Below are 17,871 nucleotides of genomic sequence, written 5' to 3'. Positions count from 1 at the left end.
AAGCCGATCAAATGCTGACGAAAACAGCATGTTGCTCTGACTCCGTCTTAAATCAAAACAATAAGATCAACATCAATCAAGGGTGTCATTTAAGCTGAAGGCGAAACCTGAAACTACATGCTTTGCCAGTCGTGACTCAGTATGTCTGTTGATAGTACTTCCTGTGTGCGTATCATACGTTCGTGGTACATTGTGTTTGAAGCACGATGAAGTACGCAATTCTTTTGCTCGCCGTATTCGCCATTCAAGGTAACTGCACTACGTTTTCAGTACCCGTGATCTTAATTTCAATTCATTGACATGTAATGTCATTAACAGACCCAAAATTAGACCGATATGATAATTGTTATCTTTGTAACATTTGTTATCAGGTATTCGAAGTCAAAATTGTACTCGCACAAACCATCAGAGCAATATCTGCGCCAAACCCTGTAATCCATCAAAGAATGAATGCGGTAGAAACGAAGATTGTATATGCGATGGTGACTGTGGCCATAGTTGCGTAAAAAGAGGTAAGACGAGAAAACGGGCATAATGAACCACCTCGTATTTCCTAACCTGAACGTTTGGCTTTTCAGTTTCTTCTTTAAGGCGCAATTTAATACAACTTCTCATGTATATTTCGAAATTTTTTCTTTTGCAAAATGTAAGAATTTAATGTTTAAAGTCAAAATTAGCGTAATCGCTGAACCGTACTGAGACAGAAGTGAGAAGTGTTCCTCTTCAGTTTGGTCACAGCAGGACCACCTTGGCAACTGTCATTAATTATATTCCGTTTAAGATAACGAAAGAATAGTTTCAATTTTTTTTTTTCAAATGCAAGTTACAGCCTGTTTCTATCTTTTTTATTTTATTTCTAAATCAAAGCACTCATCGGGCCCTACCATCGTGATTTAATAAATCACCTAATTTTTTTTCTGTCTCGCCAAATTCTTATTTGGTTTGTATTTGTTGCTGAAGACTAATATAATACTGAAATACTGCTCCAGTTGGCTGTGCACGCGCATCTGGGCGCTCAGAAAAATAGACGCGATACTGTAAAATAAGATGGGGGGGTTTTCTGTTTTTATCAGCTTTCCTTCTTCAGTTCCGTTGTTCACCATTTGATGAATGGAGACTATTTTAATGCTGAAGCCCACGCACGTATCACTCATGAATAGTGCGTGACGTCCTTGCGCGTTGACGCGTGACAATAAAATGAAAAGCCTTAATTAATCATATATGTAGACTCAATCGCAGCCATTCTTTGGGATAGCACGTAACGTTTGGAGCGCGTGATATCCCAAATAACGCGTTCGAGGGAGAACAGGTGAAACAAGCTATCCAATGGCTGTGAAAAGTACACTTTGCGACAACTATCAGAGGGGTTTTCCATTTTAGCTTCAGCAAAGAGATCGATTACAAACCGATCCATGTTTTGTTTAAATTTATATGCAATTGCTCATCGAAAAAGGAAATCAAAGAAGAACAGCATTTAATCAGAAATTTGCTTTTTTTGCTCGTATGCTTTAATTTCAAGGTTTCTATGAGGAAGAGGAATATACCAAAAAATTTCTAGGTAAATACAATGTTTATTTTTTGTGTTTTATCTACAGGCCTTCACTGTCCACGATTGAGCCGAATTGATAAAGGTCGAGTTAAATTAAAAAATACCGCATTTAGGTCAGTTGCCAAGTATCAATGCAGATCACCATACAAGGCAATCGGATCTAAAAAGAGAACGTGCAGAGGAAATGGCACCTGGGACGGTCAAGAGCCTGTCTGCAGTAAGTAGTGCACCCTTGCCTACTTTACACGCGCGATTGTTTTAGAGCGGGATGTGATTTAGACTTACTACACGCGAGTCAGAGGTCGCATTCGCGAGAGGCAATGGGAATCTCTTTCGCGTTTCTATTCACTTCACTCGCGTTTTCTTTAAAATCCCCGCCACGTGGGTTGTACTATAATCCTGGAACTTTCAATAAATTTAAAAAAATGGAAATCTACCATCATCTTTCAGTATTATAGAATAGTGTTCACTTTGTTTTAAAAGGAGAGTAAGACGCTTGCTCCAGCATTCCAACCAGTGGAATAGTAGGAGCAAATATTCATCTGAATTCAGGATTTAAACACAGGAAAAAATAATTTTCGATTCCTGACGGGTTAAAGTTAGAAAGTTCTTAACACGAAGGGTGTTAACCATTGTAGTTATTTCGCTATCTTTCAGTTGCAGTAACTTTCACTCCAGATGTTTCTACTTTTTTTTTCTTCAGGGGTGTAAATATTGAACAGTTAGACTATTCGAAAAAGGAACTTCTCAATATTTGTTGGGACGAATCATCTCCTTCCATATTACGCGAAAGAGATGGTGCTTTACACTATTGTATTCCCTTGACACATAACTTAGTGGAATGATAAGTCGCGAAAGAAATTTGACACTACAAACACAAAAATACGTCGACTATTTGCTCCTATTTTCTGCCATGCTCCTTTACGCCTTCTACGTGTACATTTTTATCAAACATATCCCAGTAGCTACTTCATGTAATATTCAACAGGCGCATTCTTTCCTTTCCTTTTTTTCTTCCGTTAATTCTAGAACTGATGTGTCCAGTCCCACCAAGTATCTTAAATGGTACAATGAAGTATGATAGCTTAGAAGTTGGGCAAAAGGTGACTTACACTTGTTCGCCTGGATTCGTAATGGAAGGTAGGAACACATTGACTTGTGCGAGGAGTGGCGCCTGGAACAGAGGTGAGCCAAAGTGCGTATGTAAGAGAACCAATCGTGAACATTGGAAATTCTGTAGGAGACAATGCAACCCAAGCACATCCGGAAGCTGCAGAAACAACCAGGAATGTATTTGTGATGGAGACTGTGGATACAGCTGTGTTCCGAAAGGTTTGAAAAAGACATATCTCTACATTCTGTTACTTGCATTCATGAAACGCTTTATGGCCCTTTTACAATTATTATGGGAATATAAAGCGCTAAGCTGTCCTTGAAAAATGACACTAGCAGGAGCATCTTCTTTTCACAATTGAAATACATGATTTTGTTCAAGATTTCTTGTGTCAGATTTTCACCTGTCGACATATCCGTTCTTGATCTCCTGGCCTCGTATGGTACGTGAATTTTGTGTCGGAGATTGACAGACTTAAGAAATAAGATAGCATAGCCCAACGCAATATAATTTGAGGGCTATGGCCTTTAAAACCTGTAAATTGTATTTACATTCCCTCGAAACCTTGATTGAAAGCACTTTAGTAGTCTTATATCAATACCAAAAAGATGAAGAGCGGGAACTACCGACTAAATGCCTCTACATCAACTGTCAAATGGGTAAAATCACATCGAATATGGCTAATTAAAGCGAGGAGACTATGCACCTCCGATCTTTTCATGTGTATGTGTTTTTCGGTTAAACGCTATACTTTTGTGTCTGAATCACGGTTTAATTTGGGAATAAGGCGCCGTACCTAGACTAGTCTGACATCTCTGATAACTCATCTCTAAAATATGACTCTATCAATTAAGTGTTATATCTATACCAAAGTAAACTTTTTGCTTTCAAATGTAGCTCTGGAATGTGGAAGACCATCAAGATTGGAGAATGGAAAACAAAAATATTCCTCCCGAAGACTTGGGTCTGTTGTAAAGTATAATTGCAATGAACCTTACACCTTGATCGGACCCAAGAAGCGTACTTGTCGTGGCATAAAGAGATGGGATGGCAATGATCCATCATGTAGTAAGCAATGGTCTTTTTTTGTATTGAGATCATGAATAACCTTAGTCAATATAGGACCTCTCGTAAGGTTGCTGCGTTATTTAGTAATTGAAAAGAAATCGAGAAAAGAACGAGAAAAAGAAGAAAGTAAGAGTTAAGAAGGTGGTTTTATTATGCCGAAAAGATGACGACGAGGAACAGCTTTTAATTTTCTTTTAGCAATTTAAATTTGTTGAGGTTTTTTCTCTGAGATAGTTTTTATGCCCTGTTTATGGCTCTTTTAGTAATATTGTTAATACTTCAAGTAGTAAGCACCTCAACGTGAGCAATCCTGTGCGAGTGTACGCAAGTAAATATCATGGACGGAATTATAGAACTAAGTATCACAGATGCGATTCAAGACGAAATATTTCACCGAACTCTGACAGAAATCCCTAGTTATAACTCAGTGGGGGTACAAATAACTTGCAAATAGGGTACAAACATCAAGCGATATTGTACAGTTGGTTATTTTGTTTTGTAAAACACCAATTTAACCAGTCGACTGCGCGCGCTACAAGAAATGAGCTATATACTTAAAAAAAGATAGCAGTTGGATAATAAATAAGTTATTGGACGTTTTGGTGTCTAGTATTGCTTAGCACTTTTACTCATGGTCTTTATACGGGCTCGTCAAACTACGGCACAACTCGTGAAAATGCTAAGTAATACTCAGTATGTAACACACCACAACCTCTAATAAGATATATTTACTCTAAACGTTATTCTCTTTCATCAAACCTAATGAAAGAGAATGATGAGAAAACTGTAAATTCAAACTTTAGAAAATTTAAATTTTTTCTTTATAATACGAAACGCTACAATTCATCGCCGTTTGTCGGAGAAACGTTTACTTTTTTTCCTTGAAGAAATCATCTGTAAGGATCCTGGAGATATCGATTTTGGTAACAAACAACTCTACCGACGAAATTTCGAGGAGGATTATCTGGAAGTAGGAGATAGAGTGGAATATAATTGCTTCCCAGGTTACGAAATGGAAGGCTCAAAATATCTTGTTTGTGGTTCAACGGGAGAATGGAATAAAGATAAGCCAAAATGCAAACGTAAGTTAAGCCGCCAATTTGAAGAGTTGTTGTGTTTGTTGTTGCTTTGAGAGGGATCAGGGTGGTACACTTTTCTTTGAAGGGTGTAATTATTCATTTGGAACACAGTTTCCCCCAACACTTTTACAACCGAATTTAGAAAAAAAATTATTCCTACTGTTATGGGTATAAGTACTGTCATGGTCTATCATCATTCAATTGTGTGAGTTTCCCAATCACTGTAATTGGGGACCTTTTTTATGTGATATTTTTTTTTACAGTTCCAAGCTGTGATCCTCCACAGCTTCCAGAAAATGTCGATTTCAGGTTGCCCCATCAAAAAAAGACACGGTCGTTCAAGTTTCAAGAAAAAGTACTACTGAAGTGTCAAACGGGGTACTTCCAAAACGGAATAGGCCTGCTAACATGCAAAACGAAAGGAAAATGGACTGGTTCTTCGTTCACTTGCTCTCGTAAGTTGAAAACGTCACCAACGATACCAGAATCACTTGGACAAATTTATAATCATTCACATTATAAGAAACAAACACTTGTGTGTTTGACCAAAGCAAGGGGCGATGAAAAAAAAAAGGTCGGCTTGTGGTAATAATAATGATAATAGTGATAATAATTCAGGGAAGTTGTTAAGAGTAGTTATTTTTGTTGCCAGGTTTGGACGCCAATGAGCCTCAGCCCCCGCCTCATACACACAGGCTGTTAAGGCTTTCTTTACTTTAGTCTTGATGGAAAAGACACCGGTGTTACGTTAATATTTCAGGCAAAACATTACGTCGATGGATAAGTTTTTCGGAAAAGTGCTAAAACTGGGCTATAAATCGTATTCTACTTAGTGGTAAAGATTGTGCTTTTCTGATCGATTAATGGTAGTTTTGTTTCCTTTGTGTTCACAGCTAAAAGTTGTGGCAGGCCACAAATCCCTCTCCATGGCAACGTGAAATCACACGTTTTTACGTTCCGAAGTAAGGTTTACTTTGAATGTAACCCCGGCTTCAAGTTGGTTGGAGACAAGTATCGCCAATGTCAGGCGAATCAAAAATGGAGTGGACGTGTGCCAACCTGTAAACGTAAGAAATGATGCTACTTAGTGTTTCCTTAGAGGCTGCTTTACTGAGCAAATTGGAAAGGTGTCGGAGAAAGGGGAAAGAGCGTGAAAAAACAAATTAGGGACTCAGCGAGCTCCCCGGAATGAAAGATATTCAGGTATCTTGCAAACGACAAGTAACATTCATGCCATAGATTTCTTCCGGGACGAATCTTTTGTGAAGATTCATATTACCTGTTATCCTTCACCACAGTCCCCACTCCCCTCCCCTTAAACAACTTAAAAGTTTTATTATGGTCAGTCTTCAAAGCGATGGAGGAGTGAACAAATCAGAACTAAGTTTATTTGCTGTTGCTTTATAATTATCTCCATATTTTTCTTTTGTCCTTTAAAGTAATCGATTGCGGTAGGTTGTCAACTCCACATAAAGTTTTAATAGTTTCGGAAACCGGTCACACGCGACTTGGCGGTTATGTGAAATATCGGTGTAAGGAGAAAGGCTACGAGCTGATTGGCTCGGAGACTCGAGTTTGTCAAAACGATGAACAGTGGAGCGGAGTTGAACCTTCGTGCCGAAGTAAGTACTATTCTTTTACAAACTAACTTTAACATTACACTTATATTCAAAAGAGAATGATTCAACATGCAAAGGCCAACCTACATCCTTCACGCATTCCTGTCTCGCTGTTGTTCAAACTTAGTTTGGCTATGAATATGTGTGTTTTATGAAAGCCTGCGGTATTCAAAATGTCACAGACCGTGCCATTTCGTTATTGGCCATTTAATCTCATTATCACGTGAACATTTGCGTGGCAAACAAATTGAAAATTACATCGTCTTACTAGATATGTGATAAAGTAAGTGATCCTAAATTTTACACGCCCTTGTATTCCTGAAGGAATTTCACATTTGAAATTTTTTTTACAGTTATAAACTGTGGGAATCCAGATACCCCAGCTAATGTGAAACAAGTTAGTATTACAAATGGTTTTAATTATGGTAGCTCGGTGGAATTCGCTTGTGAGGCGAATTACACTTTGGAAGGATCCAAAATAATAGCCTGTGGGGAAACAAAAGAGTGGAGTTCATCTGCCCCAAGTTGCCTTGGTGAGTAAAATTGTCACTAAAGAATTGTAAAAGTCCATTTTACAGTTGCCTGATTGCCTGCCAGGCCTTTGAATAGAAGTGAGGCTAAGGTTGAACTTGTTATGATACAAACCTTGCTGTTTTTCAAATGTAAATTGCTTTGTTATATCTAGTTTTGCTAACTAGATATTGGTCTCTATTGGTCTCTACCTTCAGCCTCACTCCAAATCAAAAGCTTGTCAACTAAGTAAGCAACTGTAAGATGGGCTATTGAACGTCGTTGTGTTATAATGGCGCAAGGAAGGAGGGGGGGGGGGGTTGCTATTATTGGTGCCAACTTCGGAGCTAAACAAATTATGAAATGCTACTTAATTAAACAAAACAACAACAACAACAAAAACCAAGCAACAAATAATTATCAAAACAAACGCAAGGGGAAAAAATAGAAATTGAAAAGTAAAAATAGCTTTGGCATCTAAACTTTTACGTAATAAGTGATATTTATATATTGATTAACTCGACAGTACAATCGAATAGTTTTCAGACTGTATGGACATAAGCCATTTGATCCATTTTCCCTAGTATTCTCTCTGAGCTTATTTTCTCATTTATCAAATAAATTACACGACAAACGGATCCAAATGCTTACATTTACACGGAATTTATCTTTCAGCTCCATGTTTAGACCCTGGTGAACCAGGGAATGGAACAAGAATAGGAGATGACTTTACGCATGGGAAATTCATAAAATTTCAATGTGATGGTGACTTTGAACATGTTGGGGAAAAAACCATTCAATGTTTGGATGGAAAGTGGAGTCACAAGATACCCCAGTGCAAAGGTAAAAGACGTATTAAATAGGAACGACAGTGGTTGGTCGTTATGATTAACTACTAAGCCACAAAGGCAAACCAGTAGGAAGATGTGGAAGGAATGGAAAATGTTGTTGTTCATTACGGTTCTATAGATAAATGAACGTGTAATTGTTCGCCTCGCAAAGTGGAGTCAGGCTATCAATCGTATTTACCGCGTCGTTTCGACTTTTACACGGCTAATCTTCGTCAAGCGACGAGGTCGAGAGTTTATCTTAGATTTTTATTTATTTAACCATTTCGTTTCTCATCAATATCTTAGATTAGTAAATGAATAACCCTGTAGATATGATTACGGGTTTTGTTATTTGGTCTTTGATAAGTTATGTATATGGCCATTTTTCCTAGTAATTTCGTGCGGAGATCCAGGAACACCAACACATGGAAGGCAAACAAATGTCGTTAAAAACTTTGCTTTCAGAGGAATAGTAGAATTCCAGTGTGATAAAGGCTACACCTTGAATGGCAAATCATCTCTTTCTTGCCAAAGGAACAAGACGTGGGATGGAGATGTTCCAAAGTGTTTAGGTAAATCTCTCTCTTGTGATTAAATATTTGAGCATCCAAAGGCCTAAGAACAATATCACACGCTCTTGTAATGTTGAAAAGAAACATAAATAAGCTCGAAAAGATTTCCCCATTTCGTAACAAGTTAGCACTTGATGGTCGTACACTTCCATAATTTCTCATTAGTTTCCATTGCAAAAGTACAACTTTTCGGGAACACGGTCCATTTGGTCATGATGCCTTCGGCTAAAAAATGAGTGTTGTAGCCCCCACCCTATTTATTATCGATCGAGGTATCGATTTTTATATTTTGATACAATTAAAAAAAAAGTTCTCTCGCTTTTTAATTTAAGCATATAAGACCTCACTTAAAATACCTCAGTGTTTGTACTTACTCACATGAACGTACCAAGAAATGCGGATCAACATCGGCCAAATTTGTAATGTTTTACGACCGCGAAAGGTCAGTTCACAACGATAAGCTTGATGATATCCGATCACTCTACGACCGTGAAACTCAAGCGCTCGGTCAAGCAGGTCAGGGAGAAGAAACTCTTTTAGTGCAACTATTTAGCTCGTAATTTGTTTTCACTCTCGCTCATACAGTATGATTTTAGACGATTGCTATTATTTTCATTTTTTTGTATTTTGCATTTTTAGTATCCTGCTCTTACCCTGATGGTCTACTTCACGGGATCAACAGGAAAAATCTCAACTGTTCAATCGAAAAAGAGAAGACTTCTTTAGAGATAATGCTCCCAAAGGAAAATACTATTACGGCGGCAAGTATCCAGCTGGGACAAGATAAAGGAAATGTTCAACAGATTCAAATAAAAGCACTTCTTTCCAACAAATGGGTAAACTTTGGCAAACCTTTCAAGGTAGAAACAATTTTTTCTCTTTTTTCCGTATTTTTCTGCTCTTGACTGTGGGAGAGTGATAAAGTGGAATATTAAAATTTGATATTCAAGTATAGCATAGTCATATTCGCTTACACGATTATAACATCAGATTTTCATACCTACAGCCACATTTCAATGAAGGAGTGAAAGCATTGAAACTTCCTCAACCGGTTATTACTCGGTTTGTGCAAGTTCTGCTTTTCACCAGACGAAGAATCTCTAGTTGTTTAACACCGACGTTATATGGATGTGACGCAGTGCATCGAGGTTAGATCACTTAGTTCATCGATGAATTGTATCTTTGAGTTCTCTCTCCAAAGCCCTTTTAAGATAAGCATCTAGGAATTAAAATGAAACGGTGTTATGACTGAAATGTAGAAAATGAAAATGTCTTTTCTTCTAAAATCACAGTGATCAGCATTGATGGTTGTATGAAGTATTAAATAAATCCTTTAGACGAGAAACTGTTCGAAGTTCAGCTTGAGAATCACCTCAGTTTTGATGCAGTAAATATTCATATTGTTGTCTTCCCTCACGTTTTGCGTCCTTGTCTTTTTAGGTTGTATCATGCCAGGCTCCGCAGTCCTCTTCAAAGAGGGAGGAACATATCGTAAGGGGCGTTTTGCGTCTGTCTGGGGCGTCAAGTGGGAGGTCGTTGAAGGAAAACGATACAAATATTTAAGCAAAGATGACACACTAATACTTGATGAGAAACCTAACGTCAACCAGCTATCTGAAGGCACTACAGTCGTTGGAACAGATTCGCGAGGAAAAATAAAGGGGGGAAACATAAAAAGATCATGCAGTTCCACTCACTGTCCTATTGAAACAAACGGTGAAGAGTGGCAGAGCAAATTAGAAAACGTTCGACTATTCAAAGGAGAATTGTGTAAATAGTTCAATTTCACATGATATATAAAATGTCTGTGCGGATGTTGAACTGTATTGAACAATCTTGTAAAATTTATCTTTCACTTTTAACGGACGCACCAAAGGTGGGCTATCGTTAAAAGAGGATTTGTGGAAGCTCGACCCGCCAACAAGATCGAAGCTTCGTACTCACTCAAACCCTACATACATTTTGAAGAAAGTAGACGACTCTTGCCACTAATTTCTCTAGGAAGAGGGGAAACATAAAAAGATCTTTCAGTTCCACTCAGTGTCCTATTGTAGAGTGGCAAAGCAAATTAGAAAATGTAAGAGTATTCAAAGGAGTGTTGTTTAAATAGTTCATGTTTGACTAATACATCAAAAGTTTTTACGTCCTTATGGGGGCGGGGTTAGACTTCATTGAAAAATCCCCCATCTACGACCTTTGAGGGGTAGTATTGGTGGACTATCGTTCAAAGAGGATTTGTGGAACTTCAATCTGCCAAAAAAATCGAGAGATCGCCTTCGCACTGAAACCAACACATTGTTGTAAGAAATAAGAAAGTTCTTTAGTATGCAACAGTAAGATCCCTTAAATTTTTCATTTTTTTTTCTTTTTTTAATGATAAAGTGAAGTTAAAATCATTGTTAAGGAGCAAAGCTTTTTCCTCTTTTTATTACTGTAAGGGGCAGAGGACTTCAGGTGACAAATTACTCTACCCATTGTAAAGTAAAAGCTTCTCAATTGACCTCTAAAATGTGTTTGGTAAAAATGATTCAAACTGCACTAGTCATTGTATAATTGTAAGACATGATTTGGCAAGATATCGTAGCGAGTGGATCGATTTTTGTTGCCGCAACCGGGACGATACTACACACAGGCTAACCATCATTTGTAGGCAGTTATTTCCAAGTCGTAAGGTAGCTTTCTTTTCTTTTCTTTTCTTTTCTTTTTTTGCCGCGTAAAGAAATAAAAATTGAAACTGTCTCGAATGGCCTTCAGTCGATTCTCACAAAGTCAAAATAAAGCAGTTAGGCATCTCGCAGAAACTTACTCGGAGCCGTTCCGTATGGCAATGGTTTGAAAATATTCCATCCCCCAAAACAGCACAACTGTTTGGAACCTTTTATAGCCCATTTTATCAAGTCACTACCTACAAATTATTCATAATTGCTTGGATTAAGACTCCTACTCCTTTTTGCGAGTGTTACTATAGTCTATGACCTCTCGGTGCGTTATAATAATGCGCAAGAAATCCCCCTCGTCTCTCTATCTCTCTCTATCGTTGTTTTTTCATTTTCTGTCTTATTGGTTATGAGAAAGTCAAAGGAAATGAATTTGAATGCTGCTTATAATGTTTACTTTTTAGTGATTTCATCCTATTTTGGATCTAATGGTAGGTAGCGGGGCAACAGAAAACGTCGCTTGTTTTACTACGTAAACTGATCTAAACTTTACTCTTTCTCAACTTTACTATAGGTTCAGTATATATTAAGCTTAAGATGAATATGGATTATATGGGTAGGGTTTGAACAATATTAAAATAATTCTGAAAAAAACATCTTATCGAACCTTCGTGCCAAAGTAAGTACTATTCTTTTACAAACTAACTTTAACATTACACTTATATTCAAAAGAAAATGATTCAACATGCAAAGGCCAACCTACATCCTTCACGCATTCCTGTCTCGCTGTTGTTCAAACTTATTTTGGTTATGAACGGTGTGTATTTCATGAAAGCTTGCGGTATTCCAATTGTCCCAGAATGCTATGCCATTTTTTTATTTGGCGTTTAATCTCATTATCACGTGAACGTTTGTGTGGCTAATAAAATGAAAATTACGCCGTCTTAATGGATATGTGATAAAGTAAGGGATCCTAAATTTTACGCGCCCGTGTGTTCCTGAAGTATTTTAATCTTGAAATTTTCTTTTTACAGTTATAAACTGTGGGAATCCAGATGCCGCAGCTAATGTTAAAAAAATTATTTCTATTACAAATGGTTTTGATTATGGTAGCTCGGTGAAATTCGCTTGTGAGGCGAATTACATTTTGGAGGGATCCAAAATAATAACCTGTGGAGAAACAAAAGAGTGGAGTTCAACTGCCCCAAGTTGCCTTGGTGAGTAAAATTGTTACTAAAGAATCGTAATAGTCCATTTTACAGTTGCCTGATTGCCTGCCAAGCCTTTGAACAGAAGTGAGGCTAAGGTTGACCTTGATATGATACAAACATTGCTGCTTGTCAAATGTAAATTACTTTGTTACATCTAGTTATGCTTGCTAGATATTGGTCTCTATCATGTATTCTCTCAGAGCTTGTTTTGTCATTTATTGAATACATTATACGACAAACGGATCAAAATGCTTACATTTACACGGAATTTATCTTTCAGCTCCGTGTTTAGACCCTGGTGAGCCAGGGAATGGAATAAGAATAGGAAATGACTTTAAGCATGGGAAATCCATAAAATTTATATGTGATGACGACTTTGAACGTGTAGGGAAAAAAACCATCCAATGTTTGGATGGAAAATGGAGTCACAAGATACCACAGTGTAAAGGTAAAAGATGTATTCGATAGGAACTACAATAGTTGTTCTATGATTAATAAACCACAAAGGCAATCTAATAGGAAGATTTGAAGGGAATGGAAGATGTTGTTCATTATAGTTCTATAGTTAAATGAACGATTAATCGTTTGCCTCGCGATGTGGAGTCAGGCTATCAATCGCATTAACAGCTTCGTTTCGATTTCTACACTGCTAATCTTCGTCAAGCGACGAGGATGAGAGTTTATTATTTTAGATTTTTATTTATTTAACATATTTGTAAGTTTCAAGGTACGAACCATTTTGTTTTTTGTCAATATCTTACATTAGTAAATTATAATTAGTCACCCTGTAAATATAATTATGGGTTTTGTTATTTGGTCTTTGATAAATTATGTATATGGCCCTTTTTCCTAGAAATCTCGTGCGGAGATCCAGGAGCACCAAAACATGGAAGGCAAACATATGTCGTCAAAAACTTTGCTTTCAGAGGAACAGTAGAATTCCAGTGTGATAAAGACTACACCTTGCATGGCAAATCATCTCTTTCTTGTCAAAGGAACAAGACGCGGGATGGAGATGTTCCAAAGTGTTTAGGCAAATATATCTAAGAACACGATCAAACGGTTTCGTAAAGTGTTTAGGTAAATCTCTCTCTTGTGATTAAATATTTGAGCATCCAAAGGCCTAAGAACAATATCACACGCTCTTGTAATGTTGAAAAGAAACATAAATAAGCTCGAAACGATTTCCTCATTTCATAACAAGTTATCACTTGATGGTCGTACACTTCCATAATTTCTCGTTAGTTTCCATTGCAAAAGTACAACTTTTCGGGAACACGCTTCATTAAGTCATGGTGCCTTCGGCTAAAAATGAGTTTTGTAGCCCCCGCTCTATTTATTAGCGAACGAGATATCGATTTTTAAATTGTGATACAATTGAAAAAAAAAGGGTCTCACGCTTTGTAGTTTAAGCAAAAAATTCAATTGCTAGGTCAAGCAGGTCAGGAACCCCTTTTGTTTTTAGTGGAAAGCGACTGTGATTGAACGTTCTCCAAGCATCTGGCCTACATGATTGTACTGATATTCCGTATAATTCGCTTTAAGGATGATTAGTGCAGCTATTTAGCTCGCGAGCTGCTTTCACTCACGCTCATAGGGTATGATTTTAGACAAATGCTTTTATTTTCATTTTTTTCTATTTTTCATTTTTAGCATCCTGCTCTGACCCTGGTACTCCAAGTCAAGGGAAAACCATTGGAAGTGCTTTTGAACACGATTCAGTCGTAAACTTCCAATGTTTATCCAATCGTGTTTTAGATGGCGCCTCGAGGATAAAATGTAACAACGGGCAATGGGACGCACATCGCCCAACATGTAGAGGTTTGAAAGTTGTCTTAAGTAATTGAATATCGTTGATTTGCTAGAGCACTAGAAATTTTAAAGAGCAATATGGCCATGATATGTTTGGTGCAGTATAGTAAGAAGACACTAGTTGTGAAGAAGCAAAAAAATGTGTAGAAGTCATCCAATTCATGTTATGGTAAACTTCTTCCAAACGCGACATTGTCACAGGGAACTGACACATAGTGAACGATGGGCTAAGCACAAAACGTCAGCTATAGAATCTCTCTACGATGGCCTATTCACATTTTCAACTCAGCTGATTATACCAGATCATCTTGTAATACTTCCCGACGACTTAGCGCCACAATTTCTTTCGAAACTTACCACCCTTAACACAGCATTGAGAGTCCTCGAGAGGTTAACTGGGAAATGACCAAAATTTTTATTGGTAAGAGATATTTATTTTCCTCATTCGCTCTTACGGTTGATTATTGTTACGACACACTCATCCATAATAACACGAGCCCGGAAAAATGAGCGATATACGAAAGTGTAGGACCACATTCGCCCGTCCCTTCGCACTCCGCTTTGTTAGAAATGTACAAACATAGCCGGTTGTTTCATTTGAAACTTCAGAAGCACGGAGTCTAGAGCCTGGGTTACATGCTTAGGCAAAAAGTCAGTGGAGCGAGAGAAACAATGTTTCGTTGTCATGTTAAAGTCTCTTCAATCGGAAGCCTTTAAAATGGAATTGAAACTACAGAAACTGGCGGCAACTTGTATTTTTGAATTTGTAGCTTATAGCTCATTGTCCACTTCATTTTTACGTTTAAGATTGCGGTGTACCCCTGAAAACCTCCAGCAGACATATCAGCTGTCGAAGGGGAAGAGATCAGAGTTATTTAGAGATAAACCTCCAAAAGGAAAATACTATTACGGGAGCAAGTATCCAGCTGGGAAAAGATAAAAGAAATGTTCTACAGATTCAAATAAAAGCGCTTCTTTCCAGCAAATGGGCAAACATTGGCAGCCCTTTCAAGGTAAAAACCTGATTATAATATTTCCTCTTATTTCCCGTATTTTTCTGCTCTGGACTGTGGAAGAGTGATAAAGTGAAATGTGAAAATTTGACAATCAAGTAGCATAGTCATATTCGCTGGCACAAGTATAACATTAGATTTTTACACCAACAGCCATCTTTCAGTGAAGAAGTGACAACAATGAAACTTCCTCAACCGGTTTTTGCTCAGTCTTTGCAAGTTCTGCTTATCACCAAACAGGAACTCTCTAGTTGTTTAACACCGACATTATATGGATGTGATGCAGTACGTCGAGGTTAGGCTATTTAGTTCATAGATGAATTGTATCTTTAAGTTCTCTCTCCAACACTCTGTTTAGATAAACATCCACAAATTAAAATGGAACGATTTCATGACTGAAATGTAGAAAATGAAAACGTCTTTTCTTCTAAAATCACAGTGATTAGCATTGATGGTTGCATAATGTATTAAATAAATCCTTTAAACGAGAAACTGTTCCGAGTTCAGCTTGAGAATCACCTCATTTTTATGCAATAACTATTCGTATTGTTGTCTAGTCTCACGTTTTGCGTCCTTGTCTTTTTAGATTGTATCATGCCAGGCTCCGCAGTCCTCTTCCAAGAGGGAGGAAAATATCGCAAAGGGCGTTTTGTGTCTGTCAAGCGCAAGTGGGAAGTCGTTGAAGGAGAACGATACAAATATTTAAGCAGAGATGACATAATTCTTGATGAGAAACCTAACGTCAACCTGCTAACTGAAGGCACTACAGTCGTTGGAACAGATTCGCTGGGGAAAACAAAGAGGGGAAACATAAAAAGATCGTGCAGTTCCACTTACTGTCCTATTGAAACAAACGGTGTAGAGTGGCGGAGCAAATTAGAAGACGTTCGAGTGTTCAAAGGAGAATTGTGTAAATAGTTCACGTTCATATGTTAGATAAAATGTCTGAGCGCAAGTTGGACTGTATTGAACAATCTTGAACAATCTATCTTTCACTTTTGACAGACGGTGGTGGGCTCGTGCTCACTCAAACCATACTTATAATTTAAAGAAAGTAGACAGCTCCTGAGTGTGCTACTTTACGTGCTCTTAGATTTTTCCGTTTTTAATTTGTCTATGGAGCATAGGACCTCTAGTATAAAATTCCTATACTTACTGTGTTGTAAGGGCTATTCGAATGACCTCTAAAAATGCATCTCTGCATTTATAAATAAAAACTGCAACAGATATTTGACAATTTTTAAAAGACAAGGTTGAGCAAAATATCGTGGCAAGTAGATATACAATTTGCCGAAGCCGAGACGATATTACGACTAGGGCAACCATAGGCAGTTATGGCAAGTCACATGATAGTATGTTCTCCCGATTAAAAGAGACAAAAATTGAAAAGACATCGAGTGATGATTTCCTATAAATGATTCCCACAAACTTAACTCGAAGCTCGATAGCTCGATGACGGCTCGCTGACCCCCCCCCCCCCCCCCCCCATGGTACCTTTTTACTGTTTTTTTTCTTTGTGCTGTTCTTTGTGCTGTTCGCACTTTCCATTCCCTATATTGGCTTTCTAGGTAAATTTAACTTATGTTTAATGTTATTTAAACAAGTAAATTTCAATAATTTTGTTTGGAATGCATTACTTAGTTTTGATTTACTATTGTTATCAATTAATCCGTTGATTTTAACGTACGGTTCAGCTTTAGGCATTGATGTCCAAGCAGTAAAAGGAACAAGGGAAGTGTACATGTTGTTCCGCCGAAAACTGGTTAATAAATGAAAACTGAACAGAGACGGAAACAATTAAGCTCATAGTTTACGAAAGTTTGACTACTTTTTTCGGTGGCGTAATGTTGGTTTTATCGATATAAGCTTATTAGAAGCACTTAAAAGGGAACCCTTTATGACAAGTCCTTCCGGTAAAAACAAAATTGAAAACTAAGATTTTTCGCTTTTACTAAAGCAGCATTAATCTCTTCTGGATGTTTCACGGAAAGTTATGCTTCAAGAATGCTAACGTGACGCAAGAAGGCGTGAAGTGTTCCATTGTTAATGAACGATTGGCAGGGCATAACTTTCTGGTGTGACTAGTAACTAGGCTTACTTTGAGAAGCGTTCACAGTTATATCCTCACAAAGATACTATGCTGTAATTTTTGAGCCAAACAAAGACAGCTCCCCCATCAGGCTAACAATATTTAGTTCTTGGAGTTTCCTATCGCTCAGTTTATCGCCGCTGGCTTAATTGTATCTAACTTAGAAGATCAGACATCGTAAGACAATTGCTCTCATGGCCTACGTGGCTGAAATTATTACTATTCTTTACTACTATTTTTTTTTTCATTTTTTCGCGGGAGGGCGAGGGGGTAAGGGTGGAGAACGTGAGTAGTTCAGGTAAGTAGAGTTACTGAGAGAGCAAAAACTAGCAGTGAAGCTCGCATTAGTGATATCGCGAGAAGCCAGCCACGCAGACGATGTCTCTTCTTGATTCTGGAAACTCCAATTATAAAGAATAAAGGAACATTCATGATACGCGCTTCTGTCGCGTCCTTTTTTGACGAAGGACGAAGGCTACATATTGCTGTCGCACTATGCTTGCTTCAGCCGTTTGAAATCGACTTAAAATTTCTGAACAGAGATGAGTAAACTTCCATGTCTTAGGAGATTACTATTTTTAGGCACACGTCCTCTATCTTCAGCGATATTTCTATACTTTCACACATGCACATATTTTTGTTCTAGATGTTGCCAGAAGTTATGAACAAATTGCGGAATTTTGAGCAGGCATAGCAAAAGGTAACATGTTCAGCAAAGATTCTTAAGAGAAAAACATTTCAGAAAAGA

At 37.7% G+C, this 17,871-nt stretch overlaps 1 protein-coding gene across 4 annotated transcripts; it reads left to right on the top strand.

The window, feature by feature from the left end:
• The first annotated feature begins 99 nt into the window (after positions 1-99).
• Positions 100-16,820, top strand: LOC131772925 (protein lev-9). Of its 4 annotated transcripts, XM_066166109.1 has the most exons (16): positions 100-249; positions 372-512; positions 1,596-1,766; positions 2,579-2,881; positions 3,561-3,731; positions 4,619-4,813; positions 5,074-5,265; positions 5,704-5,877; positions 6,250-6,432; positions 6,783-6,962; positions 7,615-7,782; positions 8,162-8,341; positions 13,863-14,030; positions 14,829-15,034; positions 15,188-15,329; positions 15,621-16,820. In XM_066166109.1, exons 1-16 carry the CDS (start codon positions 207-209, stop codon positions 15,950-15,952), a joined length of 2,949 nt encoding a protein of 982 aa, XP_066022206.1. In that variant the 5' UTR covers positions 100-206; the 3' UTR covers positions 15,953-16,820. The 4 variants fall into 4 exon arrangements, with proteins under 4 accessions (XP_066022206.1, XP_066022208.1, XP_066022207.1 ...); XM_066166111.1 differs by lacking the exon at positions 7,615-7,782; XM_066166110.1 differs by lacking the exons at positions 13,863-14,030; positions 14,829-15,034; positions 15,188-15,329; positions 15,621-16,820 and adding exons at positions 8,981-9,201; positions 9,348-9,489; positions 9,782-11,080.
• Positions 16,821-17,871: the final 1,051 nt, after the last annotated feature.

This window comes from Pocillopora verrucosa, chromosome 4 (assembly GCF_036669915.1).
Source record: "Pocillopora verrucosa isolate sample1 chromosome 4, ASM3666991v2, whole genome shotgun sequence".
NCBI lineage: Eukaryota > Metazoa > Cnidaria > Anthozoa > Scleractinia > Pocilloporidae > Pocillopora > Pocillopora verrucosa.
Note: the sequence above shows the minus strand (reverse complement) of the source record. Positions and strands in the feature narration are given on the sequence as shown.